At 37.1% G+C, this 21944-nt stretch overlaps 1 protein-coding gene across 2 annotated transcripts in view; it reads right to left on the reverse strand.

The window, feature by feature from the left end:
• The window catches only part of GHR (growth hormone receptor), a 310424-nt gene that overhangs the window by 11412 nt on the left and 277068 nt on the right, over nt 1-21944 (reverse strand). For both annotated transcript variants that reach the window (XM_019013672.4, XM_055367529.2), the window contains exons 4-6: nt 21533-21662; nt 15452-15624; nt 10536-10714 (exon numbers count right to left, since the gene is read on the reverse strand). In XM_019013672.4, coding sequence (XP_018869217.4) covers nt 10536-10714; nt 15452-15624; nt 21533-21662 — 482 coding nt within the window. The remainder of the gene's footprint in view (nt 1-10535; nt 10715-15451; nt 15625-21532; nt 21663-21944) is intronic.

A 21944-nucleotide genomic window follows, 5' to 3' on the forward strand; every position in this document is an offset into this window, starting at 1 on the left:
GCATATTGGCCAAAGAGTCAACAACTCAATGCAATGAACACTACAGGTATTCTCCCATTTTTATTCAGAATGGATTTTTATAAAGTAGGTAATATTTTAAAATGCATTGTGAGCATTTGCTATTTAAAGGAAGATTGATGTAAATAATCATTTTGTAAATGGATAATAGTTCACAAATTTAGTTTGGTATAAACCCAAAGATATGATAGACTTGCTTAAAGAAATGCAGCTATAACTGTGCATTAGTCTTCCAGATAGTTAATAAGATTAAAGCATATTAGAATTACTCTGAATGGCAGAACTATATGCCTACATATCTGGGATATTATACTTTTGTATGAAGGGAGACATAAGAACAGAAAAACAAACATGTTTTCACACCAAAATAAATTGTAGCCATAGCAAGTTGTATATCAGTGTTTGATGGAAATTCTGGGTAGTCATTCACATAATCACAGAATTGGAAAAGGTCCTAGAAAAATCATAATTGCTTTTATTGAACTTCCAAATACTTTTATTAAAAGGAACTACATACCTAATCTGCTTGCTCTGGAAGGCTTAAAGCTACCATAAAATAGTTTGCTATTTAAAATCTGCAAAGAAAAGTCACCAGAGTTCTTCGGTAAGAAACATCTAGGTCTCACAACCCTTAAGGTCAGGATGTTCCTTTACCTTCTCGGGGAGGGGTAGAGTGAGACTGTCAGACTTTTAACACATATTGCTATCAAAGAGGTATACTCAACTAGTGATTGTATTTTCCTCCAAGTCAAATACTCAAAGCAGGTATTCAATGTGCTTTTCATACATTTTTTTTGGTAGAACACCTTGTTCCTGTTTATAGAAAACTTTAAACACTCGCGTTTTCAACAGCATGGATTTTCGCATAAACAAAATTCTCATAATTTGTTTTATTAAGTCAGCAGCTGGGCCTTCAGCTTCTAAAACAAGTTTTTCTTTTACCTCAATTAGTTTCTACTCACAAAGTATCTTTTTTTGCCTCATGTGTATATGACAGGGTTTGTTTGTATTTTTTATAGAAGCCTCTGAATATATGGGATATTTGCATGCCTAAAATGCTTTCTTTAAGACAGGACACTGAATACTGAACTTACTTTATTATTTTTTCTTAAGTTTTTTTTTTAAAGCCTATGTTTTCATCCTCAAAGCCCTTATTTCTCTGTTATTGTCACCAATGCAATTTCTTTAAAGATTTCACTAATAGGATCAAAAAAGGGCCCTCAGTGATTCAAGTTGTGGTCCTCTCTTCATATTCCCTCAACCCTCCACACCAGCCACACCAAACTCAGATTTTGAGTGGCTCTTACTTACGTGGCTCCTATCATACCTAACCCTGTCATCTGCCTGTGCGGGGAACTGTTTCTCATCCAAGTCTAAGTGCAAGTATTGAGGAGAGCTGGTATTCTAAGTCTTTGCTGGTACTTTTCCCCACTCTATTCTGCCAGATAATATACTTCTTCTATTATTAATTATATTTCATTGTGCAAATTTAGTGATACACACCTTTCTATGTTACATTGTAAATTCCCCAAGATCACTCATTATTTTTCATTTCCAAAGTTCAGTGCTATATCAGGTATACAGTGGGTCCTCAAGATATGGCACAGATATCATGAATAATTCCATGCTATCCATTAAGCCTTTAAAAAACTGTAAGTTATTGGTTTACTAGATAAATAGCTATAAACAACCGCATGGTCATGCAAAATGTATTTACTAAAAAGGGCGGCTGGGCACAGTGGCTCATGCCTATAATCCCAGCACTTTGGGAGGCCGAGGTTGGTGGATCACCTGAGGTCAGGAGTTCGAGACCAGTCTGGCCAACATGAAGAAACCCTGTCTCTACTAAAAATACAAAAATTAGCTGTATTAGCTGGGTGTGGTGGCTTGCGCCTGTAATCCTAGCTACTCAGGAGTCTGAGGCATGAGAATCACTTGAACTCTGGAGGTGGAGGTTGCAGTGAGCCGAGATTGGGCCACTGTACTCTAGCCTGGGGACAGAGCAAGATCCTGTGGGGAGGGGAAAAAAAAGCACACTGCTAAGCAAATTCATATTGCCAAATGGTAACATGAATTCCTGATGCAAGCGACACACACTAGGTTTTCCCCCTTTACTTATAAACCTGTTTTCTGCTTATGACGCCTGTGCTTCATAACCAATTATATTGTTTGTTTCTTCAAGAGATAAATAAATTATTATATATAAGCCCCTGGTCTTTCTCCAAGACCTTTGTAAATTACCAAACTTATAAATATCATGAATAAAAGGTATAAAGAAAAAGTTAACTGACCCCTTTGGTCTACCTAATGAGATTTAGCAGAGGTGCCACGAAAAGTGCAACAAAGCCATGTTGGGATATAGCCCTGAACAGCTGATTAACAAAGGGCATGCTCACAAGTACCTGGCACAGGGTGGGAGTTTCAAAGTGGTGGCTCAGTGAGACGTAACTATATGCCATGGCTTTTAGGGATGAAATGATGGTAACTGAATTGATGAATGCTAACATGCTGATTTATATCTTTGTTTTTTTCTAGGTTGTTTAACTTTTTTATTTCAGGACTCCTTTACACTCTTAAAAATTTGAGAATCTTAAAGAGTTTGGTTTAGTTGGGTTATACCCATCACTATTTACCGTATTAGAAATTGAAATGAAAAAATTTTAAAATCCTTATTTTTAAAATGAAAATAATAAATTGATTTTGTTAAATAATATATTTTCATAAAAATTATTGTACTTTCCCAAACAACAAAAAATAGAGTGAGAAGAGTGATACTGTTTTACATTTTTGCAAATTTATTTAATGTCAGACTTAAAGGAAGATGACTGTATTTTTATAACTGCTTCTGAATTAAATCTATTAGAATGTGCTATTTTGGTTGAAGTAAATGAATAAAACCTGGCCTCACACAGATAAATAATGAGGAAAATGAGGAATATTTTAATAAACTTTTCACATAATTGTGAACATTTCTGTTTAACAATAGACTAAAACTCAAATGATAAATTCTTACAGGTTAGTGGAAATATGAAACCTGAAACTCTACAGATGAACTTTTTGTACTTTGTTATATTAAAATTAACCATTCCTCACCAACAGACCTATCTTACAAGAACTGCTAAAGGGAGTTCTTTAGCTGAAAGAAAAGGAGGCTAATGAGTAACATAAAAACATATGAAAGTATAAAACTCACTAGTAAAAGTAAGTACACAGTCCAATTTAAAGTAGTCTAATATTTTCATGGTAATATGCAAATCACTTTTATTTTAGAATGAAGGTTAAAAGATAAAATTATTAAAAATAATACTAGGTACAATAATTTGTTAAGAAATATGCAATATAAAAAGATGTAAGTGTGACATCGAAAATTTAAAATGTGTGTGTGGGGGGGGGTATGTGGCGTAAAAGTGTAGAGTTTTTTATACAAGAAAGTTAAATTGTTATCAGGTTAACATAGCCTATTATAGACACACACACACACAGAAACCTAGGAATACATTTAACAAAGGAGGTGAAATATCTTTGTAAGTAGAACTATAAAACACTGATGAAAGAAAATGACAGATAACGCAAATGGAAAAACATTCCATGCTTATGGATTAGAAGAATCAATATCGTTTTGGAAGCAAAACACAGCCCAAATAGTCAAGGCAATCCTAACTAAAAAGAATAAACCCAGGGGCATCACATTACCTGACTTCAAATTATACTACAAGGCTATAGGAATCAAAACAGTATGGTACTGGTTAAAAAAGAAGACACATAGATCAATGGAACAGAATAGAGAACCCCAAAATAAAGCCTCATACCTGCAACCAACTAATATTTGACAAAGTTGACAAAAACAGGAAATGAGGAAAACACTGTTTAATAAATGGTGCTGGGTAACTGGCTAGTTATATGCAGAAGATTGAAATTGGACCCCTTCCTTTCAACATGTACGACTATCAACTCAAGGTGGATTAAAGGTTTAAATGCAAAACTCCAAACTATAAAAACCCTAGAAGAAAACCTAGGAAATACCATTCTGGACATAGGCCATCCTGGACATAGGCCTTAGCAAAGGTTTCATGACAAAGATGCCAAAAACAATTGCAACAAAAACAAAAATCGACAAATGGGATCTAATTAAACCAAAGAGCTTCTGCACAGCAAAAGAAACAACTGAAAAAACAGATAATCTACAGAATGGCTGAAAATATTTGCAAACTATACATCTGACAAAGGTCTAATATCCAGAATCTATAAGGAACTTTAAATCAACAAGCCAAAAACAAACAGTCCCATTAAAAAATGGACAAAAGGCATAAACAGACACTTTTCAAAAGAACACAAGCATGGGCCAAGAAGTGTATGAAAAAATGCTCAACATTACTAATAATTAGAGAAAGGCATATCAAAACCATAATGAGATACTACATCACAGCAGTCAGAATGGCTATTATCAAAAAGTCAAAAAATAACAGATGCTGGTGAGGTTGCAAAGAAAAGGGAACACTTATACCCTGCTGGTAATAATGCAAATTAGTTCAGACATTGTGGCAAGCAGTTTAGCAACTTCTCAAAGAACTTAAAAGAGAATTGTCATTGGACCCAGCAATCCCGTTATTGGGTATCTACCTGAAGGAATATAAACCATTTTACCATAAAGACACATGCATGCGTATGCTCATCATAGCACTATTCACAATAGCAAAGACATAGAATAAAGAAAATGGTAGACTGGATAAAGGAAATGTGGTATATGTACACCATGGAATACTGCTCAGGCATAAAAAAGAACAAGATCATGTCCTCTGCAGTCACATGGATGGAGCTGGAGGCCATTATGCTAAGCACACTAATGCATGAACAGGAAAACAAATACCACATATTCTTACTTATTATGGGAGCTAAACATTGAGAACACATGGACACGAAGACAGAAACCACAGATACCAGGGCCTACTGGAGGGTAGAGGGTGGAAGGAAGGTGAAGATCAAAAAACTACCTTCTGGGCACTATGCTTATTACCTGGGTGATGAAATAATCTGTATGGTAAACCCCTGTGACATGCAATTTACCTGTATAACAAACCTGCACATGTATCTCTGAACCTAAAAAAATAGTTAAAAAGTAAAAAATAAAATCAAAAATATCTTGAGACAAAAATGGAAATAACATACCAAACCTTAAGGAATGCAGCAAAAGTCGTTCTAAGAGCAATGGAAGTTCATGGCAATAAATGCCTCCATCAGAAAACAAAGATCTCAAATGAATAACCTAACATTTTACCTGAAGAAACCAGAAAAAGAATAAACTAAGCATAAAGTTCATAGAAGGAAGGAAATAATAAAGATCAGAACAGAAATAAATGAAATAGAGAGTAGAAAATATTGAGATGGTTCCATAGTTTTGTTCTTGGTTCTAGTAATGTGATGTATTATGTTTATGTATTTGCGTGTGATGAACCATCCTTGCATCCCTGGGATAAATCCTACTCGATCATGGAGAATGATCCTTTTAATGTGCTTTTCAGTTAGCACATTAAAACAGTAGAAAAGATTAATGAAACAAGTTTTTTTGAAAAGATAAACAAAACCAACCAATCTTTAGCCACTCTAAATAATAAAAAAAGAGAAAGCCCAAATTAAAAACAACATCAGAAATGAAGGAGGAGACATTACAACCAATACCATAGAAATACAAATGTTCATAAGAGACCATTCTGTAAAATTATATGCATGAGAAATGAATAAATTCCTACACACAACAACCTACTAAGACTTTCTTGCAGAAATAGAAAATCTAATAAACCAATAATAAGTAAGGAGATTGAATCAGTAATAAAAAGTCTGTCATCAAAGAGAAGTCCAATACCTGACAGCTTCACTGGAAGCTTCACCGGAACACCAATCCTTCTCAAACTTTTCCAAAAAGTGGAAGAAAAGGGGATACTACCAAACTATTTCTTGATGCTAGCATTACCCTTATACCCAAACCATGAAAGGACACTACAAGAAAAGAAAATTATGGGCTAATATCTCTGATAAATACAGATGTAAAAATCTTAAACAAAATACTAGGAAACTAACTCAAAAGCACACTAAAAGGAACATTCTCCATGATCAAGTAGGATTTATTCCAGAGATGCAAGGATGGTTCATCACACACAAATAAATAAACATAATACATCACATTAATAGAACCGAGAAGAAAACCATGGAACCGTCTCAACAGATACAGAAGAAGCACTTGTCAAAATTCAATATCCTTTCATGATAAAAACCCTTAACAATTAGATATAGAAGGAATGTATTTCAACACAATAAAGGCCATATATAACAAACTCACATCATAATAAACAGTGAAATGTGGAAAGCTTTTCTTCTAAGATGAGGAACAAGACAAAGATGCCTACTCTTGCCATTTTTATTCAATGTAACTCCTCTACTCTATTCTACTCGATTCAAAATCCTAGTCAGAGCAATTAAGCAAAAGAGAGAAATAAAAGGCATCCAAAGTTGAGAAGGAAAAAGTTAAATTGCCCTTGCTTACAGATGACATGATTTTATACATAGAAAACCCTAAAGACTTCAACAAAAAATTGCTAGAACAGATAAACAAATTCAGTAAAGCTGCAGGATACAAAGTCAACATACAAAAATCAGTAACATTTCTATACACTAATAAGGAACAATCTGAGAAAGAAATAAAGAAATCCCTTTCACAATATCTATAAAAATAAAAATAAAATAAAAGACCAAGAAATAAATGTAAACAAGGAGGTGAAAGATCTGTACACTGAAAACTGTAAAACATGAAGACAACACAAATAAATGAACAGATAGCCCATGTTCATGGATTAGAAGAATTAATATTGTTCGAATGTCCCTGCTACCTAAAGCAATCTACAGATTCAATGCAATCCTTATCAAAATTCCAATGTCATTTTTCACAGAAATAGAAAAAGCAATTCTAAAATTTGTATGCAACCACAATAGACTATGAATAGCCAAAGCAATCTTGAACAGGAAGAACAAGGATGAAATCATCACTTTACCAACCTCAAAACATAATACAAAGCTATAGTAATCAAAACAGCATGGTACCGGCATAAAAATGACATAAACCAATGTAAAAGAATAAAGTGTTCAGAAATAAATCCACACATTTACAGTAAATTGATTTATCACAAAGGTGCTAAGAATACACAGTAAGGAAAGGACTCTGTCTTTAAATGTTGTTGGGAAAATTGGACATCCATATGCAGAAGAATGAAATTATACCCTTATTTTACTTCATATACAAAAATAAACTCAAAATCGATTAAAGACTTAAATGTAAAACCTGAAACTGTGCAACTACTGGAAGAAAATATAGGAAAAAGCTCCATGACATTGGTTTGGGCAATGATTTTTTGGATATGACTCCATTGGGTACAGGCAACAAAAGTGGAAATAGATAAATGGGATTACATGAAACTAAAAAGCTTCTGCACTGCCAAGGAAACAATCAACAGAGTAAAAAGACACTCTATGGAATGGGAGACAATATTTGCATACATCTGATAAGAGGTTACTATCTGAAATATATAAGGATCTAAAACAATTCAATAGCAAGAAAATAACCCAATTAAAAAATGGGCAAAGGACCTGAATATAAATTTTTAAAAAGAAGATATAGAAATGGCCAACAGGTATATGAAAAATGCTTGACATCTTTAATCATCAGGGAAATGTAAATTTAAACCACAATGAGCTATCAGCTCACAGAAGGCATAGAGTGCACAAAGATGTTAGGATGGCTATTTTCAAAAAAAGAAGAGATAACAAGTGTTGGTGAGAATGTGGACAAAAGGGATCCCTTGCACACTATTGGTGGGAGTGTAAATTAGTATACCCTCTATGGAAAATAATATGAAGCTTCCTCAAAAGATTAAAAATAGAACTACCATGTGATCCATTATATTATTCCACTACTAAGTATATATCCAAGGAAAATGAAATCAGTATGTTGAAGAAATATCTGGGCTCCCATGTTCTTTACTTATAACAGCCAAGAAATAGAATCGACCTATGTTCCATTAATGGATAAGTGGATAAAGAAAATGTGGTAGGTATATACAATGGAATGCTATCAGCCTTAAAAAAAGAAGGATATCCTGTCACGTGTGACAATGTGGATGAACCTGGAGGATATTATATTAAGAAAAATGATCCAGAGACAGAAAAACAAATACCACATAATCTCACTTACATGCAGAATCTAAAAAAGTTGAACTCAGAAGCAGAGAGTTGAATGGTGGTTATCAGGAGTTGTGGGCAGGGTGCAGAGTTAAGGAGATATTGATGAAAGAATTAAAATTTTCATTTAGTAGGAATGAGTTTAAGAAATCTATTGTACAAAATGGTGACTATAATTAATGCTTATGTATTGTATTTTGAAAATCTCTGAGTAGATTTTAAGTGTTCTCAACACACAAAAAAGTGGTATGTGTGGTAATGCATATGTTACTTAGTGTGATAGAACCATTCTACAATGTATCCATATTTCAAAAAAATATGTTGTACACAATAAATATACAAAAAAATTTTTGATCATTAACAAAATTCACGATTCTATCTAGTACTTTGAATGGATCATTTCCCCATGCATGATTTGATTACATCATGTATTAGTCATTTGGAAAATATGGGTTCACTGAGTTGTAGATTTTTCTAAATGTTCATACATTTTATTACACAATATAATTAAAAAGTCACTTTCATTAATATCACCATCAATCTCTTCAAGAAAAGTCTTCAAATATTAAAACAGTATCAAGCTCACGGTTGGAGACACAAATTTTCGAAAAAGGCAAAATGAATTGCTTTGAAAAGTCAAATTTTTTCCATTGCAAAAAATACTGTCAGTTGTTTTTCTTGAAGCGACAAGCTTGCCTCATTCTTTTTTGACAAATGTTTGCCAATTCAAATATGAATAACCATCTGCCAGTTTATCAATTGCTCTTCCAAGTAAAAATGGTGCTCCAAGCAATAAAAGCAACTAGTTCAGCTGGCAACTCAGTCATTTAAGCACTTTTCTTCAAGACAAATACAATACCTCAGTATGCAGCAGACATGCTTAATGTGTAATTCCCATATGTCACACAGAATATTAATAAGCTATGTACTCAAAGGTCGAGGTTTAGTAAAATTAACAATTTTTACAGCTTCATCAAGAACTTCATACGTGAAACTGGCTTTTTCCTCCTTCTTCACTGGGAGTGCATGACTATTAGTAAAATTTGATCCTACTGCCTTGCTTCATGCTAAGGTGCCAGCAGTGTTTCCAGCATTGCTTTTGTGCCATTAAGTTAAATTTCAACATAGTTAATAAAATAATATTTTAGTGTATTGTGAAAATAGTACTGAACTCCCTGAAAGGGTCTCAGGGACCCTCAAGGGTCTGTGGCTCCCACTTTGAGAACCGCCACCTCAGGTATTTAGCACAGTGCCTTCTGCATAGTAGTTATTTCAGTACCTGTTGTTAAATAATGTTTGATTGTAGCTTGGATTTAGACAGTCTTGTTTGACTTAGCATCCAATCAGGCATTTTATTTGTACCAAGTTACAGAACAGATATCTAAATTAAAATGATTCAGAAAATAGAGCCTCAAAGCCCAGTATTGTAACTACTCAAAGTTCCTCCAAACTTAACTTTCCTCTAATGACAAAATTGGCATCTTTTTCAGTGGCTCACTGAATGTCCTGGTGTCTCAAAATTCTGGGAGTGATCTGTGCCAGGCTGCTGGGCATCACCTGATGAGTGGCCAGAAACTGCTTGGCTTGGCTGTGGCTGTGGCTGTGGCTGTGGTTAGACAGATTTAGAATTAGTTATATTGGGAGCAGCATGATACTCCTGTTTTTCCTCTTGTTATGTGCCATGTGAAATTTATCAAAATGCTGAGTTCCATATGCTTGGTAAGGAAGAGAGGGATTCGGAGGTCAACTGGTACCATGCTCTCTAATTGCCTACATAAGAATCTCAGCTTGATTCTTCTCTGAGGTATGTAACAAAACATCCTTCTGAAACCTCTAAGGAGACAAATTCCCTCCCTCTGTTTTCCTATAGACATGTATGAATTTGTTTTAGTGGGAGTCTTTTGAGTAGCAGCAACTGAAATCATGGGAAAATATTTGGCCATAGTCACTGTTGACTTGATCACAAACTTTCCCATTTTTATCCACATCCCCAAAGACAGCTAAGTGGCCAGTCTATAATTTTGCTCTAAAGTTAAACTGGACAGCAAGAATGAATGGAGAAATAGTTTTCCTTTCCTTCCACAGGCCTCCATATATACATAAGCATCTCCTGTCTTACAGAATTTCAAGATAATATTTTACCGATTAAATAATGTTTTCTCAAATAAGAAATTATGGAGCATACAGCATGAACATGTGGTATTAGGTCAAAGGAAAGTTTAATGATAAATGAGAGAGAGTTTGTTGAAATAGAAAGAAAAGTCAAAGTGTAAGGTGTAGCAACATCTTACCATTTTCCATTTAGTTTCATTTACTTCTTTGTATTGAAGTTCATACTCCAGAACCATCCATCCTTTCTGAATATCTGCATTGCGTGGTGCTTCCCATCTCACTTGGATATCTGCATGAATCCCAGTTAAACTGACGTTCAGTAAAGTCCAGTTGAGGGCAATGGGTGGATCTGGTTGCACTGTGCAATTCAACAGAGCATTAGTACACATACAGACACAATTTAATATTAATGGAAGGCATTCTTCTCAGAAGACCAAATTACTTTCTACATTTTTGATCATTCATGCTCTTATTTCTTCCAATATTTTCCTTATTATAACTTTCACTTTATAAGAGAGTAACTATTTTTTTAACTCAAGGATGACTTGTTTTTAACTTTTAAATAAGCCCTTACAAAAATTCCTTTTGGAGTAAAAAATCTGATCATTATTTTCAAGATCTGCCATGTTGTATATTTCTTTTTGCTCTGATATCATAAATGCTTCAGGATTTTGGCAAAGGAATTTATTTTCACTTGAAACTGAAAAAACAGAGTCAGAAAGACTTACAGAATTTAGACATGGGGCTGCTTCGGAACTAGGGGTAGAGAAATCTTTTTTCTTGTAACTATGTATGGCCTGGGGGCAGAGACCCTGTTTACCTCATTTCTGTGTCGTTCCCTGAAAGACTCATCTTTGCCTCACTAATCCATATTCCGTCAGCTGTACTTTCAAGATATAACAGAATCCAACCATATCTCACCGCCTGCACCACTATAAGCTGGTCCTAGCCATTATCCTTTTTTACTCTTCTTCAATCTTCTCATACAATCTTCCTGCACACTCTGCTAATGCTCCCTAGCTTTGTGGTCTTCCTAGCCACATGTGATATTTTCTTCTGACATAAGAAGGAAGAAGGCATTATGCTAGTCTCACAAATGGTGACAATTCAGTGTTTGCTGTCTTTTTAACTGTCACATGAACAACTTGAAACATTGTTTTCCTCAGGTTCTATTGATATACTCTACAGTTCCACGAAAATTTGTTGCATTCTGCTTAGTAGGACCTCAAAGACCACAATTTCTCAGAGGTTGATGAAGAAAAATATGGATTCCAAAGCTAGGAACTATGTCTAAATTTATATTCCAGATAGTTCCTGGTAAATTTTTGCTAGTTGGATCTCATTACTGAGGGTTTTGAAAATCACTCGCAGATACAGAGTAAAATTTACTTTCTTTTTCTGCCATATATACAGAAGGCCACCTAGAGTGTTGCAGAGTGTGCATCCCTAGCGTTGACTGGAGATAACTTTACAGATATACACAGTAAGGAGCTCTTACTGGCTGTCAAAACTGTTGGCCAAAGAGGGAAGCTCTTGTGTGCACCCACAGTGAAAACAGGCCTTATGGTGGAGGAGCATGTTGTTGCCCTCTGTGGGGTCGACACCACCTTTTTAAAAACAGGGAGAGTCAAAATTTGATGAATCATGACTACATTTTGAAAATTAAATTGGAAGGATATGCAAAATGGCCAAACTACATGTGCCGATATAATGGCAATAATTCCTCACCCTTCTGGATTTGTTGGAGATTCAGGAATCCTGATAATCAAAGCTTAACCATTTAAAGTGACCAAACTATAAAATTGTTTTTAATGGAAGATTTTCTATAACTTATTACTTATGCTGCATTTGAAAAATAGAGGATATGAGACAAGGTCCTTTTGGAAAAGATTTGGTACCTCCATTACAGGCATAACAATGACCTCCTGTGAGATACCATTACAGGCATAATAATGACCTCTCCTTTATACATAAATCTACATGCTATATTGACAACTCCTGTGAGATATTTTAAAAATATCTGAAACTTAATATATCCCCAAACAAACCCTTGCTCTTCCTCTCCAGAACCTGCTCTCCTTTCCTCTTTTCCATCTCTGTTAATGAGGACTCAATTCCTCTAGTTGCTCAGGATAAAAACAATGAACTTGTCCTTGGCTCATCTTTTCCTCACTAATCCACATTCCGTCAGCTGTACTTTCAAGATATAACAGAATCCAACCATGTCTCACCGCCTGCACCACTAATAACCTGGTCCTGGCCATTATCCTTTTTCATTCTTCTTGCTTCATTTGTCTCCCCACTGTACTCCTTTGGTCTTTGTCCCCCTCCAGTCTATTCTCCATGCAATCCTCAAGCGAACTGACACAGTGATTATCCTAACACTTACGTTAGATCACATCGCTCATCATCTAAAACCCTCCAAAGGCTGCCTACCTCACTCCAAGTGAAAGCCAAAGTCTTTGGCAATGGTTGGGTAGATTTGACTGTCTGTCTGTGGGATTTGGTCTCATACCAGTCTCCTCGCTCACTCTGTGCCCACTCCACTGCCGGCCTGCTGTTCATTCAGTGAGGAAAAGCATGCTCCTACTTTGAGATCTTTCTTCTGGCTGTGCCCCCTTGCTGAAATGCCCTTCCCTGAGACACACACATAATTATCCTCTCCAATCCTTCTTTATTCAAATGCCACTGACTCAGGGATGCCAATCCTGAAAACTCAACACTGCAACCCCTCCGACACAGGAGTGTCGGAGAATAGGAATTCACCTTTCCTATATTTCTCCATAGCATTGTCGCTTTCCATCCTCGCTGGGATTAAATCCCACCAGGGAAGACAGTTTCTATCCCCAGCATGGAGAACACTGACTGGCCTGAGAGAAGAACATAATAAATATTTGCTGAATGAATTGAATGAATGACAAATGTCTAACTAATATAGTACTTCAAATCCAAAGAATAGCCCTGTGAGGTAGTACCATACATACATATTTTATGAGGAAGCTGAGGCTTATAATGATTGACAACTTTCTCAAGATCTACTAGGGTTACATTAGTTCTTTGTTCTCTTTCACTCTCAGCACCTTGCCCCACAACTATTGTGCTAGTTGTAGCTACCTGTCATAATCTTTTACCTTGATCGTCTCAGTCTTTTAACCTCTTCTACTTCTAGTCCGTCCCACTCCAATCTACGTTTCACATTGCAACAAGATTAATTTCTCTGAGCATTAATAAAGAGACAAGTGGTACTGCAAAGCCTCAAGAGTAAGAGCATGGAGGCTGGAGGTTCAAATCCCAGCTCTACCTACTAGCTGTTTGACTTGAACTAGTCCTTTAACTGCTCTGTGCCTCGGTTTCATTATCTGTAAAGTGCGACTGCAAAAGATGGTTTTTATACCTGACACATGGTAAGACTTTTGTGACTGTTGACTATTACTATCCTCAAGTAATTTCCCTATTTAAACATGCTCAAAGGTACCTCGTGACAGTTAAAGTCCAAATTCCTTTTTGGGGCACAAACAACTACTGATGATTTCTCCAGCTGACTAGGAGGGCTTCCTAACTGCTCCTGAGTCCCTGAACATGTTGGGACTACTAAGTTACTGTAGTACTACTAAGTTACTGTCGTAACTACTAAGTAACTACTAAGTTACTGTTGGAACTTAGTAGTTACTGAAAGGTAACTGACAATACTCACTCATGCTTTTGACCACTGTGGGTCATCACTTTTTTAAAAATAGGGAGAGTCCAATTCCAGTTCAGAGGTAACTAAACTGTCACCATCTCTGTGCAGCCCTTCCTCATCCCTCAGGCCTGTCAGTCATTCACGCCTTTGGCCACCACCTTTGCAGCTCTGCATTCCACGTATTTCCAAGCTAACACCTATCACGCTGCACTGCAATTATTTGTGAACATGCCTGACTCCCCTCTTTGACTGTATTGTACTTATTCTATAACCACCACCACCAGAACAGTGCCTGACACATGACAGGCACATGTCAGCCAGGTAAATGAGTAGGACTGGCTATTGGCAGAGAACAGGGCTAGAACATGGGTTTTAACCCAGTGTTCTTGCTACTATCCCATTCTGCTATCCCATTTAGTTTCAACTCAACAGCTATACCCACTGATGTTAGGACACATACTAAATTGTCTTTGCAAAGCAATTGGGTTATCTTTACTGCTTGATACAGTTCTCTTAATCTTCTCCCTTAAAGTCAGCCTATTAGATTTTATTTGTTTCTATCTGTAAGTTCTAGCCACATACTCCTATGTCTTCCAGTCAGCTTATGCCTAGAAAACCACATAAAAAGAACAACACATTTGGGAGAAGCAACGAGAAATTCCTATAGCAACAAATGAGCTTTTGTGGATAGATTTTGAGGCACTAATTTCAGCTACTCAAAGTCCTTCTTTGATTCTATTTTGCTATTTATACTATTAAGGTATAAACATGACTATTCTAATTACAATTGTTTGTTTTATTTGTTTTGTTTCCACCTTGTGTCCATATGATGGGCAAAGGATCCTCTGTTTGGATCTTTCACTTAGTTTACTGAGCTGATTGTCTCCAGTATTTGTTCTGAGATCTAATAAACATGTCTTTAAAGTAACTGTGGCTGTTTTGTAAATGTAAAATTCCAGAATGATTATGCTTTGTGACAAAGAAAATCTAGGCTTTGATTACAGCAATGGTAGAGGTCAAAGGCCAACGTATTTCAGTGAATTTGAATATAAGGATCCTATCAAATAATTAGGAAGTAAAAAATCCTAAGAATATATTAAGTTCACCCTTTGCAGTGGAACGTAAGAACACAACGCAGCTTCAAAGATATCCTAAAGGAAAAGACTCCACAAGGTTCCTATTCTTTTCTTCACCACATTTACTGCCAGGCTGCTTTATGTTAAAGTCAACTTAAGTTCCCCCTGCCCTTTTCGTCTTGTTCACCAGCTGATCCCATCTCCTGTAAAACAGATCTCCATGTATCTATAGAACACTGTTACAAAGTCTTCCTACTTGATTATACCTGGACCTTGCAGGCTTCCCCATTTATTTAGTCTAAAACTATATCGAATGAAACAAAAACCTGTGATTTACCTATTTCATCAACAGAGAAACACTTTTCATCCACTGTATCACCATTGCTAGTTAGCTTGATACAATAAGGTATCCAGATGGAGGTAAACGATGAATTAAAGTAACAGCTGTTTTCCCCAGCAGAAACATAATCAGGGCATTCTTTCCATTCTTGAGTCCATTCTTGAGTGTTCCTAAAATGAAGGGTTAAAAAAAGATTAATTGTTCCAAAAATCATGTTGTAGCTTAAGTCCAAGTAAGGTGCTTGATAGTCTGATTCAATAAACTGGAACACAAATATTTTGTGAAGAGGTATTTTAGTAACACCATTTCCGAGACATATCACATCAGTGGACAGTATCATCAGTGTCTGACGACTGCTACGAGGCCGTTTGGTACTTCTGCCTACGGTAAAACTTCCGTTTATTGAATGCATATGCTATGCCTGCTCATAAATCGATTCCTATGGTAGGTACTTTATTATGCCCGTTCTATAGATGAAGGTTCTGAGACTTAGGGACATTTTAAAAATGTTCATTAAAACAGTGCAGATAATCATTCCCAAACTAGAGATTCCCAGAGAACAGTGAAGGTTTAGACCTGGCTGTTTCACCAGCCTATGGTGAAAGAAACTGAGGAGACAAGTTGATGTGTGCTCCAGGCAGAGTGATGCATTATATCCAGCACCAACGCTGTGCAGATATAAAGATAAGTAAGATGTGGTCCCCTAATTTCAGGCTAAAATAAGACTCAAATTCCCATCTGAGTAGTTTTTTGGGCCTCTTATATTCATTCTATTGATATTTAATGAGAATTGGTTATGTCTAAAACATAATGACACACACTATGAGGGATTCATAGATGTCTAAGGAATTCCTCCTGCCTCAGAAGGAAATACTAAAAAACGGTATTACAAAGCAATGTGGGTAAGAGCTCATTAGTAGTGCTCTCTAGGGTCCTTAAAAGTTCAGAAGAGGGAATGATTGCTCTGGCTCTTCATGGAAGGCTTCAAGGTGGAGGTATATTTTTAGCATTCTTGAAGGATGGGTAAAAGTTTAATAGATGGCAATACGGCAAGGAAGGGAAGAAACAGAGAGGTCAAAGGGATTGAGGTAAGGAAGTATGGGCATGAGTGTGGTAATGGAAGTAAAAGGCAATGGAATGACAGGAAAATTTTCTTAAATTAGAATTGCTACTTGGGTGAGGTAGTTCATCATCTCCCTGTTATTCACTAGCCTATTAATTGAGAAGACAACATATAAGTCAAAGGGACATAAAACCATGTAATCTGTGGTTGTGGAAGATGAGGTAGGAATGGCCCTGCGCAGGCAGAGGCGCCTGTGGCTCACAGGCCAGACTGTGGAGGTTTGGGACCATCCCTCTGTGGGATGGGTGCTGGGCAGCAGTGGACAAGGAGGACAATGCAGGTTGTAGAGAAGGCAGGGCCTGGAAGGAAAGGATGCCAAGCTGGGAGAAGACGCCTATTTCCTTCTTATAGCTGTTTCTCAGGCTGGTCTGCTTGGCACTAGGAGAAAACTTGTGTAGTATCAGAGGGTCCTTGAGACAGCTGCTCCTCAGCTGTTGGAAGGAAATTGGGATTTAAATGGCAGAGACTCCAGGGTCTGAGACAGTGAATTGCTGCTTTGGTTGAGACTCTTAAAAGTTGCATATGCTGGCTGGGTACGAGGGTTCATGCCTGTAATCCCAGCACTTTTGGAGGCTGAGGCAGGCGGATCATGAGGTTAGGAGAGTGAGACCAGCCTGGCTAACATGGTAAAACCCCATCTGTACTAAAAATACAAAAATTAGCTGGGCGTGATGGCATGGTTCTGTAATCCCAGCTATTCGGTAGGTAGGCTGAGGCAGGAGAATTGCTTGAACGCAGGAGGCAAAGTTTGCAGTAAGCCAAGATCGCGCCACTGCACTCCAGCCTGGGTGCCAAAGCAAGACTCCATCTCAAAAAAAAAAAAAGTTGCATATGCTTGAATGAGAGATTCATCTCTGATGCAAAAAGTAAATGGGCAAAAGGCAGAAGAAAAGATAAGGTGTGTTTGTGTGTGTGTGTGTGTGTGTGTGTGTAAGTATGTGTGTATGTAGAGTCAGAAGAGAAATGTTAAAAAAATTAGGAATAGGTGGGTGGTTCATTGAACTATAGTATGCTTAATTTGATATTTACTTTCAAATTAAGTAAGAGTGCATTAAAGAGAGTAGTTGTAAGAAGATTGCCCAGAAAATGAGGCTTTCACATAATAGAAGGGATATCAAATGTACTTAGCATAAGTGATAGTATAAAAGTTAGAAAACTCAAAGTATTAAGATATTCCAAAGATGTAGATTAGTGCTTAACAGGTCTGGATTTCTAAAAGATTAGCTCTTTCATGATTCACAGAATTTCTCAACAGTGCATGTCAGTACCTTGTTCCCCATGAGGACTGTTTAAAAAACCCTGTTTAGATTATCCCAAATCCATGAACTCCACAGGACAAACAGAGCATTTATTTTAAGCATGATGGATCAGAAACAGCTAGTTCAAAACACTACTTCTAACCTCTTTCTTCATGAACCAATGTTGAATTTCATTTTAAATAAATATTTATAACTTATATTTTAAACTATTAAATGTAGACAAGAACCCAAATTAGCTCATAAAACAGATACTGTGTCACTTGCCTTCTCTGGGTTGAATGTCTCTACAGATGACCAAAATCAATGTATGGAAGCTCCCCTCTGCTCTTACTCCCAAAAGTTAAGTGCTTTAGGTTTGCTCCCAGACTATCTTGTGAAATGGAAGGGGTGAGAACCATAGAAAGAGACTATCGTTAAAAATAAGAATAAAGAGCAGAAGAAATGTTTTTCATCTAAAGACAACCAACTAGAAAAAAATAATAAAAATAAAACATCATTTATGTTTTTAAGGGCAGCTGTTTTCATGACAGAAAGCGCACGTTTTTGGCTTTAAATTTAATACTTTTGTTTAAGAAAAATGAAAGTAATAATGCCCTTTCTCCCTAATGATTTTCCACACAACCTTGTATAGAAAATGAAATTTCTCTTAAGACCAGGGTAATTTTTGAAGTGGGGTTGAATGGGTATGGAAGAGGTGGGGGATATAGCCTTAAGGACTGAGTATTCACATGCCCACTTCCTTTAAAAACACAGCATTTACATGCAAGGAGCTGAGAGCAGAGCAGCTCGAACATGCTTCCCAGAGCCTCTTTTTACCATGCCTGTAATGTGCATTCATCCTGAGTCCCCTGCAAGCTCAGAGGCTGAATTTGGCACTATCGCCGTCACAGGATGGCAGACACTGTTTTGAATCTGCTGCTCAAACATGTGGAGGCTGCCTTTTCTGCCAGCCACCTGGCAAGGAGCAGAGCCAGGCAAAACACACAACTGCCTGTAGGGCTGTGCCTGAACTGTCCTGTTGACAGCCTGACATGTTCACGTTCTGTTGTGCTTTAGATACTGAGGCCAGGCCAGCAAACTGAAACAACTGCACCGCCCACTGACTCTGACTTTGGATAAAATCATCTCAGAGTTTTATTTATGTGTCAGGGATGAGAAGCATGTTTCTATAGTTTCAGGAGTTGCCTGGCAACTGAGTTCTAAGAAACAGTGACAAGAGTCAGAAAGTGCATTTGTATTGTCTTCTTTGTGAAGTTGGCAATGAGAAATCAAATATAACTGTACACTAATCAGTCCAGTCCAGTCCTGATACTCCTAATCCCTCAGTTTTACCCTTCTTGGATAAACTGGGCTGTGGGCTCATAGTAGTTTGGCTAAGATATTCAAAATAGTTATATTTTATAGAAAAAACACAAATATCTAATTTTGTAAGTTTGGGTTGGCACTTAATCATGAAGCTGTACTTACCTTCCTGGGATTCCAAACACTACCAGGGCAAAATCTAAGACATCTTTCTGAATATGTCTGAACGTTTCCCTTTACCCAGTCACACTTTCAGCAGCATCCTTGGTAGTGTAGATCCTGGATTTGAACCAGAGATGCTGAAATGACTGGAGTGTGCATAAGATGCCTGTGGACAGAGTTATGTGACCCTGATTGATGAGGGCAAGGGATATATATTTATCAAGGCTTCATTCCTTTGGATTTCTCTTTTTGCTCATCAAATTTGGTAAATATTGAGGTAGCAAAAAATTATTTTCATAAAGTGGGCCCAGCTTAAGAGGTTATTCTGCTACTTTTCTTTACAGTTTGGCTAATTGTGCCTGTACAAATAACTTAATGATTCCACACATTTCAAAAGTGTCATCAAACATACTAACTTCATGTCTGAATGTATTTATAGAAATCAACTCTGTTTACTGGCCCCAACCTCTCTGTGGTGTCAGCCTTAAGGAAAAATATAGTATACTTGGTGCCCAAACATTTCATCTTCACTTCACCTCATCCAAGAGACCTCTCTTATACTGAAAGGTGGGGAAGGTCCACTTGGTTGCTAACTCCAAGTATTTTTTTATTTGCAAATTAAGCAGCAGCTCTGCATTAAAATGATCTTATACCAATAATTAAAATAATTATAACAATTTATTGGTATAAATGGTCTTATACCATTTATAGTCATTTTATAGTCCAGGGACTGGATTTCTATACCATAATTATTTTTAAATTATCACTATACTACTGATAATAAGAATACCCTACCATTTAGTGAGTACTTATTATGTGTCAAGTACTCTGCCAAGTATTTTTCATGGGTTATCTCATACGATCCTCACAAGAAGCCATGAGGCAAGTCCATTATCTCCTTTCTGCAAATGAGGAGGCTGAGTTGCACACAAACTGGCTAATTTCCCGAGTATTCCTTGGTGAGAAAGTGCAGAACTACACTGAAGTGCAGGTTTGTTAGCCCTGAGCTCATACCCTTAACTGCTGGCTGCATCTTCCTTCCCTATTCCAGCTCTTCGGTTGGATAGACAATGTCATCCTCTGACTAACGAACACCTTGAGCCAAGGATAAAGGGTCCTCACTAACCCTGCATCTTGGCTTAGGCCTTCTCTGGGGGTTGGGTGGAAAAGAGGAGATAATGAAGTGTTTAAGCCTAAAATGTAAAAAAGGGAAAAATATACACAGTGAGAGTAAACAAAAACGAAAATAATGCCAGGTGAAGGGGAAGAAATAAACAACTTGGGTGGTACCTATATTGAGAGGTCTTTGTTTCACCCTTCCTCTGTTATTTTAGAGGGTCACTGGTAAAAATGAAAAAGGACTACAGTCTTTTACTGAATATATTTAAGAGAAGGAGTGTATTATCTGGTTAGAAACCAAGCTACATCTTTTAAAGCATACATCTTTTCAAAAACACCTATAGCTTTCCACCACAAATAAAGTAAAATTCAAAGCCTTGCCCTTGCCTATGAGGTTTGGCATAGTCAGTCCCTAAGTAACTCTCTGATCCCTTCCCATATCACTCTCCTCACTTTCAATCTTGTGCCTTCAGTGCTGGCCTTTTTCATCCCTCAAATATGCCAAGACTGCCTCAGGGACTTTGTACTTGCAATTTCCTCTGCCTGCATAGCCTTTCCCCCAGATATTCACGTGGCCTGTCCCGTTTCACTTATGTCTCTGGTCTAGGACACCACAATAGAGAGGCCTCCTAGGACCACGCATTTCAGCATCATTCAAGCCTCTTACACACACTCTCATCCACATGCACATGCCCACGTGTATCCATACATGCTCTCACTCACACTTTGACACACTCACACATTCTCATGCACATACACAAACTCCCACACACTGCTGATATGCTGCTTTCTGGCTTTATTTTTCTTAATAACCTATATTACTAGCTGACATTTAATTCAATTTTTATTGCCTGTCTCCCTGCATTGGAAGGAAATCTCCATGAGACCAGGGATTTTGTCTTTTGTAATCACTGCTATATCTCCAGGGCCTAAAATAGTACTCAGCACATAGGATGGGCTTGATTAATATTTTTTTCAATAAATGAGTGAATGAATATTCATTGATTACACAAATCACAACAAATCACTTCCATTCCCACAGTACATCTGACTCAGTGTACTTTAGTAGGTACATCCAGGGAGAGGAAAATCAGAAAAGCATGATGGCGGCACCTTCTGGTATAGAACAGCTGTATGGGTCCTAGGTTCTTTGTACCATGATGAACCTCATCTGTCCAGTGGCATGAAAAAGTCTCTCGCTCAGGTGAACGGCACTTGGTGAATTTAGGCTCCTTAGAAGAATCTGCAGAATAAAAAGAAAAGGCAAGGCATGAAATCAGGTGAGTCATATGTGATCCTAATGAGACACGTATCTAAAGTGTGTGAAGAAACTACTGGGATGAAGCCAGTGTATTCCGTGTCTAGGAGATAATGCCGATGTCTTCCAGAAAAGCATTTTTCCTGGGTCATAGTTTTAGTGCCTGTTGCTTGCCATTGTCAGCCTTTGATTCTAGACACAAACCATTTTGCCTTTTATTTCAAGCATTTCATAGGACCTGTTTAAGAAACCAGAGCTAGAGATTAG

Source organism: Gorilla gorilla, chromosome 19, assembly GCF_029281585.2.
Source record: "Gorilla gorilla gorilla isolate KB3781 chromosome 19, NHGRI_mGorGor1-v2.1_pri, whole genome shotgun sequence".
NCBI classification, from domain to species: domain Eukaryota; kingdom Metazoa; phylum Chordata; class Mammalia; order Primates; family Hominidae; genus Gorilla; species Gorilla gorilla.